General features: G+C 45.8%; 1 protein-coding gene across 1 annotated transcript; it reads right to left on the bottom strand.

The window, feature by feature from the left end:
- Positions 1-282: 282 nt before the first annotated feature.
- LOC147959619 (uncharacterized) lies at positions 283-19733 on the bottom strand. Its single transcript, XM_087532776.1, has 4 exons — positions 18369-19733; positions 5377-5490; positions 5030-5288; positions 283-491 (listed from the first exon to the last, which is right to left on the bottom strand). The coding sequence occupies exons 1-4, from the start codon at positions 19716-19718 to the stop codon at positions 283-285; spliced, it is 1932 nt and encodes a 643-aa protein (XP_087388902.1). The 5' UTR covers positions 19719-19733.
- Between the last annotated feature and the right edge of the window lie 2390 nt (positions 19734-22123).

The following is a 22123-nucleotide window of genomic DNA, read 5'->3' as shown; positions in this document are numbered from 1 at the left end:
AGAAACCTTCCTTCCCGGATAGATCTTCGTGTTCGGCGGCTTCACACTACGGGCCAACTCGCTTGGCCATCTAGAACAGATAGATAGCTACGCCCCTGGCCATCAGGTCAGATTTGGAAGCTTGAACTACGTCGCGGACATCCGCGGAGACTTGATCATCGACGGATTTGAGACCGCGGCAGTAGCCACTCCCTGTCACCATAATCAACATGACCTAAATCTGTCATCGAACTACACCCAGGAGATAGAACCTACAACTACTTCGGAACAAGTCACGCCATCCTAGGACGGGAGGCTCAACCCCGCCACGGAGGTTGCAGACTCAGCGGCATTGGAGCCGTACATAGACCCAACCTCAAGTAAGATCTGTGTTGCCAGAACCTCGGACACGCATCCGGCTACAGTTTCTAAAGCATGCGCGTCCACGCACGACGAGCTTGACCGGGCGTTGATTGTCGAATTCAGCTCCATGGACATCTTCTGGCACTCGCCTTTAGGTGATGTGCTAAAGTCATTAAAAACACTCTCCTTAGTGGGGGACTCGCGACTGAATTATATCCGGTTAAAACTGGAGGCTGATGACGAACTTCTCTTCCCACCCCTCGTCCACTTAATAGCCACTGTCAAAGACTTAACTGACATGCTCGATTATGGCTCCGATAACATCGACAGTATGGACAACGATGCTAGAGAAGAAGAGGCCCAAAACCCGCCGTTTACCAGACACTAGACGGTCACTTCCTCATATGACGTATACATGGTGGATGCACCAAAAGAGAATAGCGGCGATGACAAGGAAGATACAGTTGAGGATAAACCTCCCGAGATAGAACCAAAGCACCAGCGTCAGCGGTGCCGCTCTAAGTCACGCCGCAGCAAAGACAGCAACACCGACACAGGAGAAGATAACACTCAGGACGGTGCCGAAGACAATGAAGACCCCGTTGAGGCAACTACCTAACAAAATGAACAGGAAGACGGGTAAGTTAGCCCTAGTGAACAGGCCACAAACCAAGACTCGGAGGACAGTAATTATCTTCCGCTCTCCGAGGATGAGGCGAGCCTCGACACTGAGGATTTTATCATGTCTGAGGAACCTCTCGAGCAGGAGCACTTCAAGCGCTAGCTAATAGCCACCGCAAGGAGCCTGAAAAATAAGCAGCAACAGCTTCAAGGACCTGCTCAATGACAGATGGACTAACATCCTGGAAGCTGAGGAATACGGCCTCAAGCGACCACTCAAAAGTTACCCGAAGCGCAAATTATTACCTCAATTCAATGACGAGGCGTTGGAGCCCGTGTCATCAGCGCACAATGCGGTTGGCCGACCACCACGTGGTCGAGACAAAGGACAACCCAAGCCGAACACGAGCCTGTACCACCTCACCGTAAAGAAAAAACTGCTCAGAGATACACATATGATCTCCGGCAGGGCCTGAAGAATAAAGTAGGTCCGGCAAGATTGATCTATGTATCACGGGGGCATAACCCGACACCCGACATCGGCTATCGAGCCGAACATGCCAAGTATAGTTACGTCCGAGCCGAAAATTGCAGACGGACTCCATCCGAAGTACGTCGCGACCTAGCCCGACATAGAGGTGCCACACACCCCCTTTGCTTCACTGATGAAGTAATGGAACATGAATTCCCAAAAGGGTTCAAACCCGTCAATATCGAATCATATGATGGAACCACAGATCCTGCGGTATGGATTGAAGACTTTATCCTCCATATTCACATGGTGCGTGGCGATGATCTTCATAACATCAAATACCTACCCCTAAAACTCAAGGGGCCAGCCCGACACTAGCTGAACAACTTGCCTGGAAACTCTATTGGCAGCTAAGAGGACTTGGAAGAAGCCTTCCTTGACAACTTCCAAGGTACATATGTTCGACCTCCGGATGCCGACGACTTAAGTCACATAATCCAACAGCCAGGAGAGTCAGCTAGGAAATTCTGGACTAGATTCTTAACCAAAAAGAACCAGATCGTCGACTATCCGGACGCCGAACCCCTGGCGGCATTTAAACATATCATACAGGACGAATGGCTCGCTCGACACCTCGGCCAAGAAATGCTGAAGTCCATGGCAGCCCTCACGGCACTCATGACTTGCTTTTGCGCAGGCGAAGATAGCTAGCTAGTCCGTAGTAATAACAATACAAGCGAACCTGGCACTTCGGAAGCCAGAAACAGCAACGGCAAGCCCCGACGCAACAAACATAGATGACGAGGCAACGGTGATAATACCGAGGACACGGCGGTCAACGCCGAGTTCAGTGGCTCCAAGTCTGGTCAGCGGAAGAAGTCGTATAAAAGAAATAATCAGGGCCCTTCTAGCCTGGACCGCATACTCGATCGACCATGTCAGATCCACGACACCCCTGATAAACCAGCCAATCATACCCATAGGAGTTGTTGGGTCTTCAAACAGGCCGGCAAGTTAAATGCTGAAGACAAAGAGAAGGGGCCGCAAAGCGAGAACGATGACGAGGAGCTCCGTCCACCAAACACAGGGGGACAGAAGAAGTTTCCTCCGCAAATCAAAACGGTGAACATGATATACACCACCCATATCCCCAAGAGGGAGCACAAATGCGTGCTCAGGGACGTCTATGCGATAGAGCCAGTCGCCCCAAAATTCAACCCATGGTCGTCATGCCCGATCACTTTTAATCGTAGGGATCATCCAACCAGTAACCGTCATGGCGGGTTTGTTGCACTGTTCCTCAGTCCAATAATGGATGTATTTCATATCACACGAGTCCTCATGGACGGCGGCGGCAGCCTCAACCTACTTTACCAGGATACAGTGTGCAAAATGGCATCGACCCATCAAGGATCAAGCCCACCAACACCACCTTTAAAGGAGTTATACCAGGGTAGAGGCCCGCTGCTCGGGCTCAATCACATTGGAGGTCGTCTTCAGATCTCCGAACAACTTCCGAAGCGAGGAGTTAATCTTCGTTATCGCCCCCTTCCACAGTGGCTATCACGCACTGCTCGGACGAACTGCGTTTGCCCGATTCAATGAAGTGCCGCACCAATGCTTATCTCAAGCTCAAGATGCCCGGACCACGCGGTGTCATAACAATCAATGGAAATACGGAGCACTCCCTCCGTACTGAGGAGCACACCACTGCCATGGAAGCAGAAGTACAGAGTGCCCTCTGCAAACAGAACCTTAATTCGGCAGCCGTACTCCAGAAAAATGTCAAACGAGTCCGGACTACCATGCGCCACGATAGCCCAGCTTGTCAAGAGCCCAACTAGCAATTCGGCCTCCGTCCCAGACCACACCAAGTGGCGGCGTTCGCGCCGCGCCTACATAACTACGCACTCAAAATACCGTGGGCATAGACGGAGGCATAACTAGATTGTGATCCATAATAAGGATGGACCTCCCCTGGACACGCGTACTTTCACTTTTTCTTTTTTCCCTCCTCAGGATTCCTTTCCACAGGTCCCTCTCGCCGGCCTCATAATCGGTCCTTTCGAAGAACGGACACAGCAAGGTGGCAATTAGCATAGACGTGCGGGGGAATCTCTAGATGTCTCTCTTGGCGATCACTCTACCTGTTTTTAGGACCCGTACGCAGATCCTCCTTGATCTTGGCATGTCAAATAGCCACTGTCGCTTCTCGAACTTTTCTGTTCACGTACGCTCTGACGTATTAATTAAAATTATAATGGAAACAGTTTGCAGCCCAACATACGTGGCACCTTCTTCTTCTTTATTTTCATTTTTGCTATTTTAATTTGCATCCGTAGACCTTGGTACACCGTAATCCGCCAGGGCTTTATTGCGCCCCACACTATGGCAACAAGTCCGAACACTTTTACAGTATAGTTCGGCACCCCGAATTTAGCATTATATGCATTGGCTCCGAATCATGTCTTTGGTCAATAGTTGGGTTGCCCGACTCCTGTGCTTACTACCTTACGTTCCACTGTCATTTTTTCCCGGTTGTGTCCCGGTTTATCCGGATGAGCACCTCAATAGAGAAAGCTAAAAACTCACTATCATGATGCGGCGTGAGCCGGTCAGCTCTTTGGAGGTTTCAAATCTTTAGCGATTTTTCCCGCATTACGCGACAAATCGGTTCTCATCCGATCAGGTGTTTACAACACCCTAGTCTGGACACTAGGGGCTGCGCCTATATTTTCATTGTCAAACTCCTATGGCTAAGTGAGGGTAATAAAGCCACATAGTCTGATTTCCTGGTTCGTTGGGCTAAACACCTGCTTCAAGGACCAAACTCTTGGATAAAGCATGTTTAGATTCATCCCGAACACCCCCGTACTACCTATGTGGGGGCTGAAGCCGACGACTGGCCAACTCTCAGATTTGATAAAAACGGCCACACAGGAGGTAATTTTTTTTAACTAAGCAAAACAACAAAGCATTATATTACATATCAAGCCATGTTTTTATCATACAGGGCGGGATTACATGGATGTATTCATTCGAAAATTATGTCCTTAGCACATTGCTCCGCCACAATGCAGGATCCCTTCAGAACATCTTCAAAATATTGCTCGAGCGTGCGGTGCTCCTTGCCCGCAGGCGGTCCTTTGGTCGCGAGCTTGACGACATCCATCTTCGCCCATTGTATCTTGACATGGGCGAAGGCCATCCGCGCACCTTCTATGCAGACCGACTGCTTGATGGCATCAAGCCGCGGGCAGGCATTGACCAGCCGCTTCATGAGGCCAAAGTAGCTGCCGGGTATAGCTTCTGCAGGCCACAGCCGGATTATTAAATTCTTCATGGCTAGTTAGGCAACCCTATGCAACTCGACCAATTGTTTTAGCTGGTTGCTAAAGGGCACCGGATGTTCTAGTGCAAGGTATTGCGACCAGAAAAGCTTCTCCGTTGAGCTCCCCTCTTTGGCCCGGAAGAATCCCGCAGCATTAGAAACACTGCACGGAAAATTCGCGAATGCCCCTGGAGAACTCCAAATCCGAGTCAGTAAGAGATACCTCGGGCTCACATACTTGCTTTGCATAATGAAATTCTTACCTGCCGCGATCTTCTTGGCCTCCTGGATCTCTCGGAGAGCACCTTGTGCTTCAGCTCGGGCCTCTTGTGCGCTTTGGCGGGCCTTATCGAGTTCGGACTCTTGGTCCGCATTCTGGTGCTCCAAGGATTCACATTTCTTCATTACGTCCTGGAGCTCCTGCTGGACCTCACCAGCCCTGGCCTCATGCTTTTCTCGGGCGGCCTTTTCATTTACCGCTTTCTCCTTGGCCTCGGCCAGCGCCTTTTTGAGGGCCTCTACCTAAGTCGCCGCCCCTAATATATGTCATGTCACTGTGATCAGCTTATATTATTCATCCCTTCTGGACATACACAATATCATTGCATACCTTGGGTATTCTCCAGCTGGTTTTTCGCACGGCCGAGCTCTTACTGGTTTGTTCCAGCTTCCGCTTCAGTCCGGAGACTTCGGCAGCATGAGAAGTCACGGCCAGCAGAGACGCCTGCTCATTCACAAAGACATGTATGCTTAGTGTCCTGCGAATAGCTATTTGATCCTCTGTTAGGCTTTTCTTTCCGAACACCGGACGGAGTCTCAGGGGCTACTGTCTATACTGTAACTTTCTTTTCACATAATTGCAGCGGTTACGTCAAAGCCTATTAGAAGGCTCGCATAGGCTTTGCTCAGTCCGTTCTTCGCGGACTGAATCTTCTCAATCACCACACCCATGAGGGTACGGTGTTCCTCAATGATGGAAGCGCTTCACAGCGCCTCCAGTAGAGTATCTGGCGCCTCTGGTTGGACAGAGGTCACCGGTGGAATGGCACACCTCCTTCCAATGAAGGAGGCTGCTGGCCGGATTCCGGAGCCGTATAGGTCTTCGGGACTGCATTCGGCTGGGGGCCGAAATAGACATAGCCCCCACCGGTAGTCTCCATGGGGATCTGCTCCCCCATGTGTTCGGCGGCTGAGGTCTCGCCCTCTAGCATCGTCTTGAAGACCTCCTGCGTCTCTCCCTGGCCGGGGGTCCTTCGGGACAACACCTCGGCACCGTCCGTAGCCTTCGGAAAGGAGGCCGTTGGAAGGGACCCGCTGTCCATCACCTTCGGATACTGCGAGTTCCCCATAGACGAGGATCGCTTGAGGGCGGAACGAGCCGGCCTACAAATACTTGATTCAACATGTTCGAATTACGAGGTGAAAGAGGAGGATGTATGAATACTTCAGGGTCTTCAGATACCCACGATTCGGCCATGGGCTTGTTTCGAGGGCGCCGCTCTGGGCTGCTATCGACGTCCCACGCGGAGCTATCCGCGAGGGATGCCTTTCCCTTCTTGGACACCTCCGCCTCCAGATCTTTGGAGGCCTCCCTCTTCCTCCCCCCCCCTCGGGGAGGGGGAAGTTGCTTTCTTCCTCCTCTTCCTCCTCGTCGTCGTCTTCGGCGATGGAGTGAGTTTTGGCATCTTCGGACGCCGCGTCTGAAGTACCCTTGGGATGGAGGCATCCTCTGGTCCCCTTGGCCTTCTTTTTTGCCTTCTTCTCCGGCGCCCGGAACCAGCATCTTCGTCAAAAGCGGGATGGCTGGTTCCTCGGGCAGCGAAGCCGAACACCAAAGCCGCTCCGCCTTCTTTGTCCAACACTGAAAAGGAAAAATAGGGAAGTTGGGACCTCCTCCTTGAGCAAGCCAGAAAGAGATACGCCTTGAATCATGGATGAAAGTACGTTATATCGACTAGAGGGGGTGAATAGGCGATTTTTATGAAATTCTTCACTGAGGAATTTGCCGGTGAGGAAATTCCTTAGCGAAGAACTACTAGCAGCGGAATAAGTACTCAAAAGTAAACATAACAGAATACAAGCATGGTCATCATGATGAAATGAAGACAGGCACAGAGTACAGGAAGCGTAAGCACAGGATAACACATGATGAAGACAAACAGACTGAAGAAATTGAACTGAGGAAATTGAGAAAGTCTTCAGTCAAAGTCTTCAAACATAGATATAAACAAACACACAACACAGTTATGAGGAAATGAACGAGTTGAGGGAATAGAACCAGTAAGCTTGGTGAAGACAATGATTTGGTAGACCAGTTCCAACTGCTGTCTCAGTTGTACGTCCGGTTGGAGCGGTTGAGTATTTAAACTCGAGGACACACAGTCCCGGACACCCGGTCCTAAACACGCAGCTCAGGACACCCAGTCCTCACCGTATTCTCCTTGAACTAAGGTCACACAGACCTTGTCCAATCACTCGTGGTAAGTCTTCAGGTGACTTCCAAACCTTCACAAACTTGGTCACTCGGCGATCCACAATTCCTCTTGGATGCTCTAGACCATGACGCCTAACCGTCTGCAAGAAGCACAGTCTTCAAAGGTAACAAGCGTCGGCCACGCAGGATCAATCTCTTAAGTGATGCTCAATCACTTGGGGTTTGTAGGTGTTTGGGTTTTGGGTTTTTCCTCACTCGATGATTTTCGCTCAAACTCCTCAGAGGATGGGTTGCTCTCAAATGACAAGTGTTAGTTTCTCTCGGAGCAGCCAACCAGCTAGTGGCTGTAGGGGGCGGCTATTTATAGCCTAGGGAGCAGCCCGACATGATAAGACATAAATGCCCTTCAATGATATGACCGTTAGGTGGATAGATATTTTGGGACAGCTGGCACATAGCACAGCAACGATCGGAATTTTGAGTAGAAAAATCCTCAGCGCTATCATGTTCCTCACTGTGTAGGAAATCCACACTGGCAAATTCCTAACTCCTCAGTCAGAACAAATTCCTCAGAGACCAGAAGAACTTCATCTCTGTTGCCGAAGAATATGACTGGACTGTATGAGATTGCTAATGGCTTCACTCGAAGGGATTGGTAGGTGTAGGATTTTGAGTTGAGCACCACATGGAAATTTTTCCTTAGTATTTCCTCGACCCCCTTTAACAGTACGGTGTTTCCTATGACTCAAGAAAGAGAAAATGAAACTATGAAAACAAAAGTCTTCACGCTTCATGTTCCTCGAATGAATACCAAGTCTTCAAGGTCACACCAATTTCTTCACTTTCAAAGTCTTCAGAGATTTAATGTCTTCAGTCGAAGAACTTCATTTTTAGGGGTCGACTTTCTCTGTAAATATCAATCTCCTCATAGACTTATAGACATGTGTATACTCACAAAGGCATTAGTCCCTTAACCTATAAGTCTTCAATACACCAAAATCACTAAGGGGCACTAGATGCACTTACAATCTCCCCCTTTTTGGTGATTAATGACAATATAGGTTAAGTTTTCAACGGGGATAAAGATATGAAGTGTAAATACTGATATTGAGAAGTTTGATTGCAAGATATAGAAGAACTCCCCCTGAAGATGTGCATAGTGAGGAATTTGTTTTTGAAGCAATGCACACTTGAAGAGTTGAATCATGGAGATCTCCCCCTATATCTTGTAATTCATACATGCATTTGACATATAACAGAGAAGAATTTGAAATGCATGATGAAATATAGTGACTGATGTAATTCAGCATGCGTGTATTAGCATATATGAGGTATAAGCATGCATAAAAACATATCAAAAGTATCAGAGCACCATCGGGTTTAAGTTTACAACTCGATCCAATAAAGTCTTAGAAGAACGAGAGTTGTAACTTAACAAAAAAACGCCCATATAGAAAGACCCGCTTGAAGACTAACTCGAAATTCTCCCCCTTTGTCATCAAATGACCAAAAGGATCGAATATGAGGACTAACGCCCCTGAATAATATCAAGTTGATGAAGGAGCGCCAGCGTTGTTGGGGTCGTTTGTTGTAGTAGGGCCTGCCGCAGTGTCGTCCAAGTCTTCATTTTTATCAGTGTCGCGCAATGAAGAATGTGAGCTGGCCACTAGAGAAGGAACCTTGACATTCTTGAATTTCTTCGGTGGAGGTGCAGACCAGTCAAAATCTTCCTTGAGACCCATTTTCTTCAGATCTTCTTCACCATACAGATGTGACAGTATTGCCAAGGTGTGACCGAAGACTTCATGGCGGTAGTAATGGTTTTTCTTCACTACATTGTGTGTAGTAGTCATGTTGTGAAGAAATGAACCAAACTGATGCTTAACCCATTTATGATTTCGATCCACCTTCTGGTGAAGACTAAGCAGAAGCTCACGATCAGTCATCACACGAGGAGCAGTGGCTTGAGGAGTAGACTTGGGTGCATTGACAGAGTCATGCGTGGCAGAGTCATCATTGGTGGAATAAGAGGCAGCTTTGCGAAACTAGCCATCCAATGGATGAATGCCTTCATCTATAACAGCGGGTGCCTTGCCCTTTCCATCAACTGAGGAATAGATCTGCTTGTGGACTTCAATCGGGGGCAAGTAGCTGAGGTGATTCTGAAAATCAGCTTTGTAGTTGAGTGAAGACCTTGTCCTAAGGAATCTCATAATCCAAGGTGCATAAGGCTTCAGCTCAAACGGAGACAGTGCAACATTGGCCAAAGTCCTCATGAAGAAATCGTGATAATTGACAGGAATGCCAGGAACGATGTTGAATACCAGATTCTTCATGATGCCAACAATTTCCTCATCAGATGAGTCATGGCCTTTGATAGGACTCATTGTCGTCATAAGAATACGATAGATAGTTCTGGGCACATAAAGCAATTCCTTCACGAGGAATTTGGTTCTTGGTGCCTGACCTGGCTTTAAAGGTTTCATCAGAACCTGCATGTAGTAATTTGTAAGCTCAGGTTCACTGTAGATGCAACGAGCTTCTTCAAGTGGAGGACTGAGTGGTAAGGCACGAAGCAATTCAGAAGCTGGTGCAGTGTAGTGAGTGTTTTCAGACATCCAGTCCAGCACCCATGAATTCACATCTTCAGAATCTCCTGTGATGTGCAGCATTGCATAAAATTGAAGAATCATTTCTTCATTCCAATCGCAGATGTCAGAGCAAAAATTTAACAGTCCAGCGTCGTGAAGAACACTAAGGACTGGTGCGAAGCATGGCAGAGATTCCATGTCCACATGAGGAATATGCTCACAGTAGAAGATTTTCTCTTTATTGAACAGCACTGAGGAATAGAAATTTGCTTGACTAGCAGTCCAGAAATGCTTCTTCCTGATGCGAGCAGAGTTATAAGGGTTGTAGTCTTCGAAGAATACATGCTCGCTGAAGAAATCATCAGCCTTGAACTTTTGCTTCCCTGACAATGGATCCTTTGGCTTGGGCAGAGGAGTCTCAGTGAGTTGCATCACAACCTCAGGAATCGCAATCTCAGGTTCTTCAGGCTGAGGAATTTCTGGTTCCTCTTAAGTGGCAGTCTGCGTCTTCAGATGTTCAGCAACAGCATTTTCTTCAGCACTAGTGGCTGGAATTTCTTCACGTAGAGATGAAGTGGGGTGCGTTTCTTCAGAGCCCATTTGAACAGTTGGTGCAGGCGACTGATGTATTTGCTGCAATGTGTGAACATTGGAGAGTTTGGATGCTGACTTTCCCAGAATTCATCACTGATTATGGGTGTGGAGCAGCCAACGTCCACATCTTCATCTTCCATTTCTTCAATGCCAGCCTCTTCAGCTGTGAATTGAGGCATGGGCGAGGAGATGACAGGTGTTGAAGGGATCGCATCCACTTCAATTTCTTCATCAATCTACTCTGACGAAGCAGCAGAATGATTTTCTTCATCAGATCCGCTAGGGATCTCATATTCTTCACCAAAAGGAACAAGGTCCTTTGATGGCCTGGTCGAGATGGGAACAACATCAATGGGATTAGCAAATGAACTTGTCATAGGCTTCATCTTCTTAGGAGCTGAAGAATCTGAAGCAGCTGATGCTTTCCTTTTCTTCACTCCTGCATGCTCTGCAGCCTTGGTCTTCTTCACATCTGATGTAGATGGAAGGATTGGAGTTGGTGTAGGCACAGGAGGAGCAGAGGAATCTGGTTGATTTTCTTCATTTTCTTCGGGCGCACCATTAGTGGGTGCCCTGGCAATTTCTTCAGCGGCTGGAATGCAGTCATCAGCCCTGGAACTCACGTTTTCTTCAGCAGCCTGATTGTCATTAGCGGTGCTGGCATTTTCTTCAGTAGGCTGAGCAGATGCTTCAGCCTGAGGAATTTCCTGTTGTGTTGGGGATGTAACAGTGGAGGTGAACTATTCTGTGATCTTTAAAAATCTGACTTTGGCTCCTAGCCAGTCAGCATAATAGCGATCAAATTCATCACTCAGTTTCTTGATTTCAGATTGGAGAGCAACAAGTTCTTCAGGTGAAAGCTTCAGAATGTTTTGCTTCAGAAAGCGCTCTTTCTTGTACTGCACTTTCTTCACTCTCCTCCCCTGTTCAAATTTCCATTTCTCTTCTTGTATGAAGTGAGTCAACATGTGACTTTGACCAGGAGTCAGCTTGAAATCAGGCAGGGGGGTGTTGGGGTCCTTGTGCCAAACATCAATGTATTCGAGGATCAACTTGGGATCCAAAAGCAGTGGCACATCTGTTCCCTTGGCTCTAGCGGCCCTGACTTGCCTATCTCTGATGATTTCTGCAAGTTCATCATCATCTGCTTCGTCTTCATCAGACGGCACTTGGAAGGCAACTTGCTTCTTTTGAGGAATAGGGCGAGGACCTCGTCCAGCAGTGGCCTTAGTCTTTAGTAGAGAGGGTCCCGTTGAGGAAGTTGGTGCAGCTGAGGAACTAGCTGAAGCTCCTGAGGCAATGGACATGCCTGCAGTCCTTTGGCACGAGGCAAGATGCACAGGTGCTAAGGACTTTGTTGGAACAGCTGAGGACTTTGGAGGGGCTCAGGATTTTGAGGTAGCAGGAGCAGCATGAGGAATTTGCCGTGAGGGCTTTGAGGATTCTGGCCGTGAGGGCATTGCTGAGGAGCTTGGCCTTGAGGGCATTGTTGGTGAAGCACTTGGCTTGCGCGCAGGCTTCTTTGACATAGCCTTCTTTGGCTTGACAGCAGAGGCCTCAGCAGAGGCAGTAGCAGCAGCAGAGTTTTCATTGAATTTCCTCACTGCTTCTCTAGCTTGCTTAGCCAACTTGGCTTGGCGCTTGGCCCATTCGTCAGGATAGTCCTCACCGCGCTTGAGGCTGGTGGGATCAGCTATTTGGCCAGGTGCCAATGGAGGTCTTGGGCATGGAGGATTGAGTGCGAATTTCTTCATGTACATGGGAGTGACATATCTGTACTCCCTCCACTCTCTAGCCCATCTCCTCTCTATCTTCTGAATGCGCACCTTGCGCTCATTCTTGGTTTCCTCGGTAGGTGTGCAGTACCCAGCATATATTTCATCAGGGATCTCAAACACTGTATTGACTTCATGCCTCTTTCCTCCTTTCTGTGGCTTCTTACCGTCAGCCATTTTCTTCAGTTGAGGAATTTGGACAATTGAATTCTCTGAAGAAGTATGCAACTTTTCTTCGAGGAGCGCTGCAAATGAGTTAAGTTGATGAGAACCTAGTGATTCAGCAGCTGACATGAGTACCTGTGAACAGAGTATATTTGCGAGGAATTTGGAGAGGTCATATGCGTTCTTAGAAGGTTTTTCAAAAAGAACAAGTTTGAGGAATTTGACCAGATGAGTCTTGAAGAATTTCACTAAGTGTTATTTGTCTTAGGTTCCAGAGTTGTATAGATCGAAGATCCACACAATTGAGGAATCTTGAAGAAAAATGATGCTTAGAGAAACGAATCAAGAATAGATGACTTGTGAGGTGTTTAGTGTGTGAAGATATGAAGAAAAACGCCTTTGAAGATTTTGTAGATAATCATTCGAATCAACGAGGGTAGTAAAAGTGACTTTTAATTACCCTGGATGAAGAACACGACGAACAGTGAAGAGGAGAGGTGAAGTTCGTATGTGTAGATCTTCCACGCCCTAACTCGGCGGAGGAAGACGACTACGGCAGCGGCGGAGTGAAGATTTCTGTGGTCGGCGTGAGTACGTCGGCGACGAGGTCTAGGCTGTGAAGCTCTTCCTCATCGGCAGCGATGAAGTAGCGGCGGCGCTAGGGTTTGAGAAGCTCGAGAACGAGAGAGAGATCGAGCAGAGTAAACGAAGTGAGGAAGGGAAGGAGGGGTATTTATAGTCAGGGTAAAAAACTGCTCGCCCAAAGAAATTGGACGAACGTGCCCCTGACCCTTCTCATTCGCATGACAAGTGTCACCCACATACTGAGAGGTGGAGATCGTGTGCGATCGTGGGTGAATGGATAAGTGTATCGTGGGATGTGGAACGGTTTGAGCGACAAAGCCGAAAATTTAGATAAGATCAGATTTAAAGTTTCGTTCGCAATTTCTTCAGCTGACAAGGACACAGTGAAGATTTTGAACGAGTTTCAAATAGAACGCACATGAAGAATTTGTGAACAGATTGGGTTGAGTATAGCATAGAGGGGGAAGGGTCCGATCACATTCACTTAGCAGAAAAACCAACATGAAGAATTAGCAATAAGTGAATGTTCTAGAGGACATAAACTTATATATATGTAGCCAATGAAGAAAAAAGACGGAAACAGTGAAGACAATGCAAAGTTGAAGAATATGATCAATTGAGGAATTTCAACTTTTGGTGGTGGCATGACCCACCGTATAAGAATGATGATTTCAGACACCGCGTACAATTATCGTAGGGTTCTGAGAATCAAATTCTTCATTAATTTCTTCACACTAAGAGTGTTGTTATTCTTCATTGATTGAAGAAAAACGTTTCTTCACGTGTTGCACATCTAAGTCATCAATTTTGCATAAGTGTTAGGATGAGTGTCCTTTTCAAAGAACATTCGAAGATTCTAGGATATTTAGCTCACACCACAACTTGCTAAATCTCTTCTCATCCAAGGGCTTTGTGAAGATATCGGCTAGTTGTTCTTCAGTCTTCACATGCTCAATAGAAATGTCACCCTTCAACACATGATCATGAAGAAAATGATGACGAATCTGAATGTGCTTTGTCTTCGAGTGCTGAACTGTGTTGTGAGCAATCTTGATGGAACTATCATTGTCACAGAAGAGAGGCACATTCTTCATGTTGACGCCGTAGTCCTTGAGAGTTTGCTTCATCCATAGCAATTGAGCACAGCAAGAACCAGCGGCAATGTACTCAGCTTCAGCAGTAGATAGTGATACGCAGTTTTGTTTCTTCGAGGACCAACAGACCAATGATCGTCCGAGGAAATGACATGTACCAGATGTTGACTTGCGGTCCACATGATCACTAGCATAGTCAGAGTCAGAATATCCAACAAGATCAAAAGCCGAGCTCTTGGGGTACCATAATCCAAGTGTTGGTGTGTGAGCTAGATATCGAAGAATATGCTTCATAGCCTTATGGTGTGATTCCTTCGGTGTAGCTTGAAATCGGGCACACATGCAAACACTAAGCATTATATCTGGCCTAGATGCACATAAGTACAATAAAGAGCCAATCATGGAGCGCTATACCTTATGATCGAAGTCAATACCATTTTCATCAGTGCACAGATGGCCATTTGTGGGCATAGGAATTTTGACGCCCTGACAATCTTGCATGCCGAATTTCCTCAGTACATCCTTGAGGTATTTCTCCTGAGATATGGATATGCCATTGCGTTGTTGATGAATTTGTAGACCTAAGAAGAAATTCAACTCTCACATCATAGACATTTGATATTCTTCACTCATCATATAGGCAAATTCATCACTATAATGTTGGTCAGTAGAGCCAAAGATAATATCATCAACATATGTTTGGCACACACACAATTCACCATCATAGGATTTAGTGAAAAGAGTAGGGTCGAGTGAACCGGGTTTGAAGCCTTTCTTCATGAGGAATTCCTTCAAGGTATCGTACCACGCCCATGGGGCCTGCTTGAGGCCATAGAGGGCCTTGTTGAGTCTGAAGACTTTGTCAGGATTCTTTGGATCTTCAAAACCTGGGGGTTGAGCAACATATACTTCTTCCTCAAGCTTACCATTGAGGAATGCACTTTTCACATCCATTTGATATAAAGTGATATCATGATGGTTAGCATAAGCATGTAATATGTGAATAGCCTCAAGTCTAGCAACAGGTGCAAAAGTTTCATCGAAATCAATTCCTTCAACCTATGTGTAGCCTAGAGCTACAAGTTGTGCCTTATTCCTCACCACAAGGCCATTTTCATCTTGCTTGTTGCGGTAGATTCACTTTGCGCCAATGATATTGTGCTTGCGAGGATCTGGGCGTTTGACCAGTTCCCAGACATTGTCGAGCTCGAACTGATGTAATTCTTCTTGCATGGCCTGAATCCACTCAGGCTCCAGAAATGCTTCATCAACCTTAGTGGGCTCTGTAATAGAGACAAAAGCATAGTGCCCACAAAAGTTAGATAAATGTGAAGCTTTTGAGCGTGTGAGAGGACCTGGCGCTTTGATGTCATTGATGATCTTTACAACTTGCACTTCTTTTGCAATGTGAGGATGAGCTGGTTGTCGTTGAAGAATTTGATCAGCATTCTCTTCAGCACCATTTTCTTCAGTATTTTCTTCAGGTGCATTAGCTTGACGTTCTTCATGTTCTGGAATGAATTCTTCAGCAGATTCTTCAGTAGGAATGACATCCTCAGTAGCCTTGAACTTGATAGTTTCCTCAGGTGTTGGTTCATCTATCACAGTAGGTAGGTGCTCTCTTTGCGAGCCATTAGTTTCATCGAACCACACATCTATAGTTTCAACAACCTTGTGAAGAACGTTGTTGAAGACTCTGTAGGTGTGCGAGTCCTTTCCGTAACCAAGCATAAAACCTTCATGTGCTTTCGGTGCAAATTTTGAGTTGTGATGAGGATCTCTAATCCAACATTTAGCACCGAAGACTTTGAAATAACTTACATTGGGTTTCTTATAAGTGAGGAGTTCATAGGCAGTCTTCTTGAAGAATTTGTGAAGATATACTCTGTTGATGATGTGGTACACAGTATCAATTGCCTCAGTCCAGAAACGACGAGGCGTTTTGTATTCATCAAGCATAGTGCGAGCCATCTCAGCAAGAGTCCTGTTCTTGCGCTCCACGACGCCGTTCTGCTGAGGAGTATAAGGAGCAGATAACTCATGAGTAATACCAAGTTCATCAAGATAGTCATCGAGACCAGAATTCTTGAACTCAGTGCCATTGTCACTTCTGATGTGCTTGATCTGCACACCAAAGTTGGTTGAAGCCCTCAAGGAAAATTGTTTGAAGACTTCCTGCACTTCATGCTTGTAAGTAACAAGGTGTACCCATGTGTAACGAGAGTAATCATAAACAATAACAAAGCCATATTGAGATGTTTCATTTGAAATAGCAGAATAATGATTAGGACCAAAGAGATCCATGTGAAGCAATTCAAATGGGCGAGTGGTGGTCATGATAGTCTTCGCTGGATGCTTGGCCTTCGTCATCTTCCCAGCTTCACAGGCTCCGCATAGGTGATCCTTGAGGAATTTGACATTCTCGATGCCAATGACATGCTTCTTCTTCGCAAGCGTGTGCAAATTCCTCATGCCTGCATGACCAAGTCATCAATGCCAGAGCCAGCCTTCTGAAGCTTTTGCAAGTAGACACATCGATGGTTGTGGTCCTGCAGAGAAATCAACAATATACAGGTCTCCTCTCCTAAAGCCTTTGAAGACTTTGGAATTGTCAGCTTCCATAACCACAACACAATGGTACTTGCCAAAGACAATAACCATATCAAGATCACAAAGCATTGAGACAGACATAAGGTTGTATCCTAGGGACTCAACAAGCATGACTTTGTCCATGTGTCGATCCTTTGTGATCGCAACCTTACCTAGACCAAATACCTGACTTTTGCCTTTGTCAGCAAAGATGATATGCTTCAGATGCGATGGAGATAATGGAGCATCCATCAATAGATTCTTGTCACCAGTCATGTGATTTGTACATCCACTATCGAGGACCCACTCAGTGGCTTTGGGTTGATCATCCTGTAGATGAATTAGTGAAGCTTACAAACTCATATACTTCATCAGTGAAGAATATGACATCAATTCATCAGATCAATTTCATCAATCAAGAGAACAGATAAAGCAATATGAGGACGTGAGAAATGGAAGTTCATTTCTTCATGATTAGCTTGCGTCCTATCAGGCATGCTCAGGTCTCCAGCAGATTCTTCAGACGATTACGTATGTCTGGAGACCTGACCCTACAGAAGAGATTAGTTCTTTTTTTTCACCACCCACATCTGAAGGGGTGGCAAAGAGTTCATCATTATGCGAGCTCCATACGAGAAGGATGGCATAGAAGCCAGTCCATTTCGTTTCACATAAGAGGGGTTAGAATAAGCATAAGAGTAAGAAGAGAAATTCTTCGAGGACTTATGGACATAATAATTTGAAGAATAATGCACATATCCATAATCCTTAGATCTTCCCTGCGAAACAGACGGGTTAGCACAATGATGTTCATATGAGGACTTTGATCCTTTTGAGGAATTTGATCCATGTGAGGAGTTTGGTCCATATGAGGACTTGGATCCATATGAAGAATTTGGTCCATATGAAGAATTTGATCTGGGGTTCCTATTCTTCACAGGTGGCGTCATGATGACATTCACTTGAAGATTTTCAAGGCATCTTTTGGGAACCGAGATTTTCTTCATAGGGGGACCGTTCCTGCAGTTAGTGCCAACATATCTAGCAAATACTTCACCATTCTGATTTTTGAACAGTTTGTAGTTGGAGTCAAATGACTCATCATCAGAATGAGGAGATTCGCATGCATATCCAGATAGGTTAGATGGATCAACTGAAGGTCCCTTTGCAGCAACCCATGTAGTTTTGGGGTACTGCTCAGGCTTCCAATATGTACCATCAGCATTGAGTTTCCTCTCAAAAGCAATACCCTCTTTCCTAGGGTTCCTGTTGAGGATCTGCTTTTTAAGCACATCACAAAGAGTCTGATGCCCTTTGAGGCTTTTGTACATGCCTGTCATGTACAATTCCTTCAACCCTACATCATCAGTGATACTAGCAATGTCCTCAGATGAGGAATTAGTGATAGCAGAGGCATGTGAAGAATTTGAAACATTAGTAGCATTTGAACATTCAGGTGAAGAATTAGCAGATTCACGTTCAATGCATTTCAAACAAGGAGGAACAAATTCTTCCTGAGAAGCACTGATTTGTTGAGCAAGTAATGAATCGCGCTCCTTCTGAAGATCTTCATAACTCACTCTTAGCTTCTTAAGGTCTTGCTTTCTTTGAAGAAATTCATAAGAAAGCTTCTCATGATCGGATAAGAGAGTGTTATGATGACCTTGATGATTGTAAAACCTAGTCTGAAGTCTCTGAAGATTTTTAGTCAAGGCTTTAGTGCGATCCATTTCTTCACCCAACATATCATCAGTTTTGTCTAGCATGTTTTGAACCTTTTCAAGATCCCTTTGTTGTTTTACAGCAATCTTAGCAAGTTTAGAATAGCTGGGCTTAAGGTTTTCATCAGATTCATTCTCACTTGATTCAGAGGAGGTATATTTGAGTACTTTGGCACCCTTTGCCATGAAGCAATAGGTGGGAGCGTAGTCATCATCGCCTTCATCAGCCTTGTTGGTGAGGTCATTTTCTTCAATGTTGAAGATAGACTTGCTGACGAATGCAGTGGAGAGAGCTAGGCTCACCACTCCGGATTCGGACTCCTCAAATGACTCCTCTTCCTCATTTTCTTTAGATTCAGCCTCAGAGTCCATTTCCTTGCCAATGAATGCCCTAGCCTTCTTGGAGCTGCTCTTCTTGTGATATGAAGACTTTGAGGATTTTGATGATGAAGATTGTGTGGATTTCTTCTTTTTCTTTGCATCATCAGAACTGTAATCCTTGTATTTCTTCTTCTTTGATTCCTTTTCCCACTGAGGACAATCTTGAATGTAATGTCCAGGTTTCTTGCATTTGTGACAGAGCCTCCTCTTGTAGTCACTGGATGAGGAATCATTGCTCCTTGAGGGTCTTCCAAGGCGACCACGTCTTGAGAACTTTTGGAACTTCTTCATGAGCAGAGCCAGATCATGGCTTAGTTCTTCAGGATCACCAAGGCTTCTACCAGAGTCTTCATCTTCGGACTCGGATACCGCCTTGGCTTTCAGTGCGCGTGATCTACCATAGTTCGAACCATAGAGATCTCTTTTTTCAGCAAGTTGGAACTCATGAGTATTTAGCCTCTCAAGAATATCAGCGGGATCAAGTGACTTGTAATCAGCACGTTCTTGTATCATCAATGCCAGAGTGTCAAATGAGGAATCAAGTGATCTCAGCAATTTCTTCACCACCTCATGGTCGGTGATGTCAGTGGCACCAAGTGCTTGAAGCTCATTTGAAATGTCAGTGAGGCGATCAAAGGTTTGTTGAACATTTTCATTATCGAGTCTTTTGAAGCGGTTGAAGAGATTGCGAAGAACATCAACTCGAGAGTCACGCTGTGTTGAGACTCCTTCATTCACTTTGGACAACCTGTCCCAGATAAGCTTCGATGTCTCCAAAGCACTCACTCTGCCATACTGTCCTTTGCTCAGATGGCCACATATGATATTCTTCGCTTGAGAGTCGAGTTGCTTGAATCTCTTCACATCAGCAGCATTCAGAGAAGGTGTGACTGACGGAACACCATTTTCCACAACATACCAGAGATCATTATCAATTGCCTCAAGATGCATTCGCATCTTATTCTTCCAGTAGGGGTAGTCCGTCCCATCGAAGGTAGGACACCCATCAGAGACCTTGATCATACCTGCGGTTCACATAACTAAAACTCCAGGCGGTTAAACCAAAATCACACAGAACAAGGGAGTACCTTGCTCTGATACCAATTGAAAGTGCGTTATATCGACTAGAGGGGGGTGAATAGGCGATTTTTATGAAATTCTTCACTGAGGAATTTGCCGGTGAGGAAATTGCTTAGCGAAGAACTACTAGAAGCGGAATAAGTACTCAAAAGTAAACATAACAGAATACAAGCATGGTCATCATGATGAAATGAAGACATACACAGAGTACAGGAAGCATAAGCACAGGATAACACAGGATGAAGACAAACAGACTAAAGAAATTGAACTGAGGAAATTGAGAAAGTATTCAGCCAAAGTCTTCAAATACAGATATGAACAAACACACAACACAGTTATGAGGAAATGAACGAGTTGAGGGAATAGAACCAGTAAACTTGGTGAAGATAATGATTTGCTAGACCAGTTCCAACTGTTGTCTCAGTTGTACATCTGGTTGGAGCGTCTGAGTATTTAAACTCGAGGACACACAGTCCCGGACACAAAGTCCTGAACACGCAACTCAGGACACCCAGTCCTCACCGTATTCTCCTTGAACTAAGGTCACACAGACCTCATCCAATCACTCGTGGTAAGTCTTCAGGTGACTTCCGAACCTTCACAAACTTGGTCACTCGGCGATCCACAATTCCTCTTGGATGCTCTAGACCATGACGCCTAACCGTCTGGAAGAATCATAGTTTTCAAAGGTAACAAGCGTCGGATCCACGCAGGATCAATCTCTTCAGTGATGCTCAATCACTTGGGGTTTGTAGGTGTTTGGGTTTTGGGGTTTTCCTCACTCGATGATTTTCGCTCAAAGTCCTCAGAGGATGGGTTGCTCTCAAATGACAAGTGTCAGTTTCTCTCGGAGCAGCCAACCTGCTAGTGGTTGTAGGGGGCGGCTATTTATAGCCTAGGCAGTAGCCCGACATGATAAGACGTAAATGCCCTTCAATGATATGACCGTTAGGTGGATCGATATTTTGGGACAGCTGGCACATAGTACAACAACAGTCGGAATTTTGAGTAGCAAAAGCCTCAGGGCTATCATGTTCCTCACTGTGTAGGAAATCCGCACTGGCAAATTCCTAACTCCTCAGTCAAAACAGATTCCTCGGAGACCAGAAGAACTTCGTCTCTGTCGTTGAAGAATATGACTGGACTGTATGAGATTTCCAATGGCTTCACTCGAAGGGATTGGTAGGTGTAGGATTTTGAGTTGAGCATCACATGGAAATTTTTCCTTAGTATTTCCTCGACCCCCTTTAACAGTATGCTGTTTCCTATGACTCAAGAATGAGAAAATGAAACTACGAAAACAAAAGTCTTCACGCTTCATGTTCCTCGAATGAATACCATGTCTTCAAGGTCACACCAGTTTCTTCACTTTCAAAGTCTTCAGAAAGTCTTCAGAGATTTAAAGTCTTCAGTCGAAGAACTTCATTTTTAGGGGTCGACTTTCTCTGTAAATATCAAGCTCCTCATAGACTTATAGACCTGTGTATACTCACAAACGCATTAGTCCCTTAACCTATAAGTCTGCAATACACCAAAATCACTAAGGGGCACTAGATGCACTTACAATGGAATACTTACCGAACTTGTGGGATGGGCCAGATCGTGTCCGCAGCCCTCGGTTGTCTCCGGCCACGTCTCGTTGGCCTTGAAGAGCACCTTCCAGATCTCCTCATGCGTAGTTTCGAAGAAGTGTCGCAGGGTCTTGTGCTTGGCCGGATTGAACTCCATCCATCGATGATGACCTTGACGGATCGTCCATTGATGTCGGCCTTGGTAAGAAAGATGTGGCATCATTTGTCTTCTTCTTGGTGAAGTTGGAGAGTCAAGACCTTGGAGACAACAAGAGCGGGACTTGAATCTTCATCGCAAAAGACTTGTTCCTCTTCATCGTTCACTTGCCGGTGCATGGCGACTTTCTCAAGAGCGTCCATTTCTCCTTCACTGATCAAGTCGTAGGTTCCGTCGTCGTTGAGGATCATGGTCCGCTTGTTGGTGCACTCATAGGACTTGTGTCCTAGGCCTCCGCATGTGAAGAATTTTAAGGAACTCATCTTGACGGTTTCATCGGTTGGAGTGGATGATGATGAAGCTCTCGGCTTGAAGTTTCTTGTAGTAGGAGGATGACTTGGAGTTAACGAAGCTTTCTTGGAACTCGACTTGTCGACGTTGCTTGTAGACTGCTTGGTAGACGGAGTTGGAGTCATTGAAGCTTGGGTGTTGGAGAAGCCGTATGACTTGGATGAGAACTTGGCATACTTGAAATCGTCTTGCACTTGATGTTCCGCTTTTGTAGCTTGATGCACTAGCTCGATGAGGTTCGAGTATGGTTGGAAGTCGACGATCTTCTT

This window comes from Triticum urartu, chromosome 7A, assembly GCF_056163025.1.
Source record: "Triticum urartu cultivar PI428250 chromosome 7A, HENAU_Tu73, whole genome shotgun sequence".
NCBI lineage: Eukaryota > Viridiplantae > Streptophyta > Magnoliopsida > Poales > Poaceae > Triticum > Triticum urartu.
The sequence above is the reverse complement of the archived record's forward strand: the minus strand, read 5'-3'. Positions and strand labels throughout refer to the sequence as shown.

Excerpts from the sequence above, each read along its gene's own strand:
- LOC147959619 (XM_087532776.1), bottom strand. The coding sequence starts at position 19,718 with ATGATCAAGGTCTCTGATGGGTGTCCTACCTTCGATGGGACGGACTAC. Across the intron at positions 5,289-5,376 it reads CCAGCTGGAGAATACCCAAG|GTAGAGGCCCTCAAAAAGGC; the intron begins GTATGCAATGAT and ends GCGGCGACTTAG. Across the intron at positions 492-5,029 it reads GGCCAAGAAGATCGCGGCAG|GCGAGTGCCAGAAGATGTCC; the intron begins GTAAGAATTTCA and ends CATCACCTAAAG.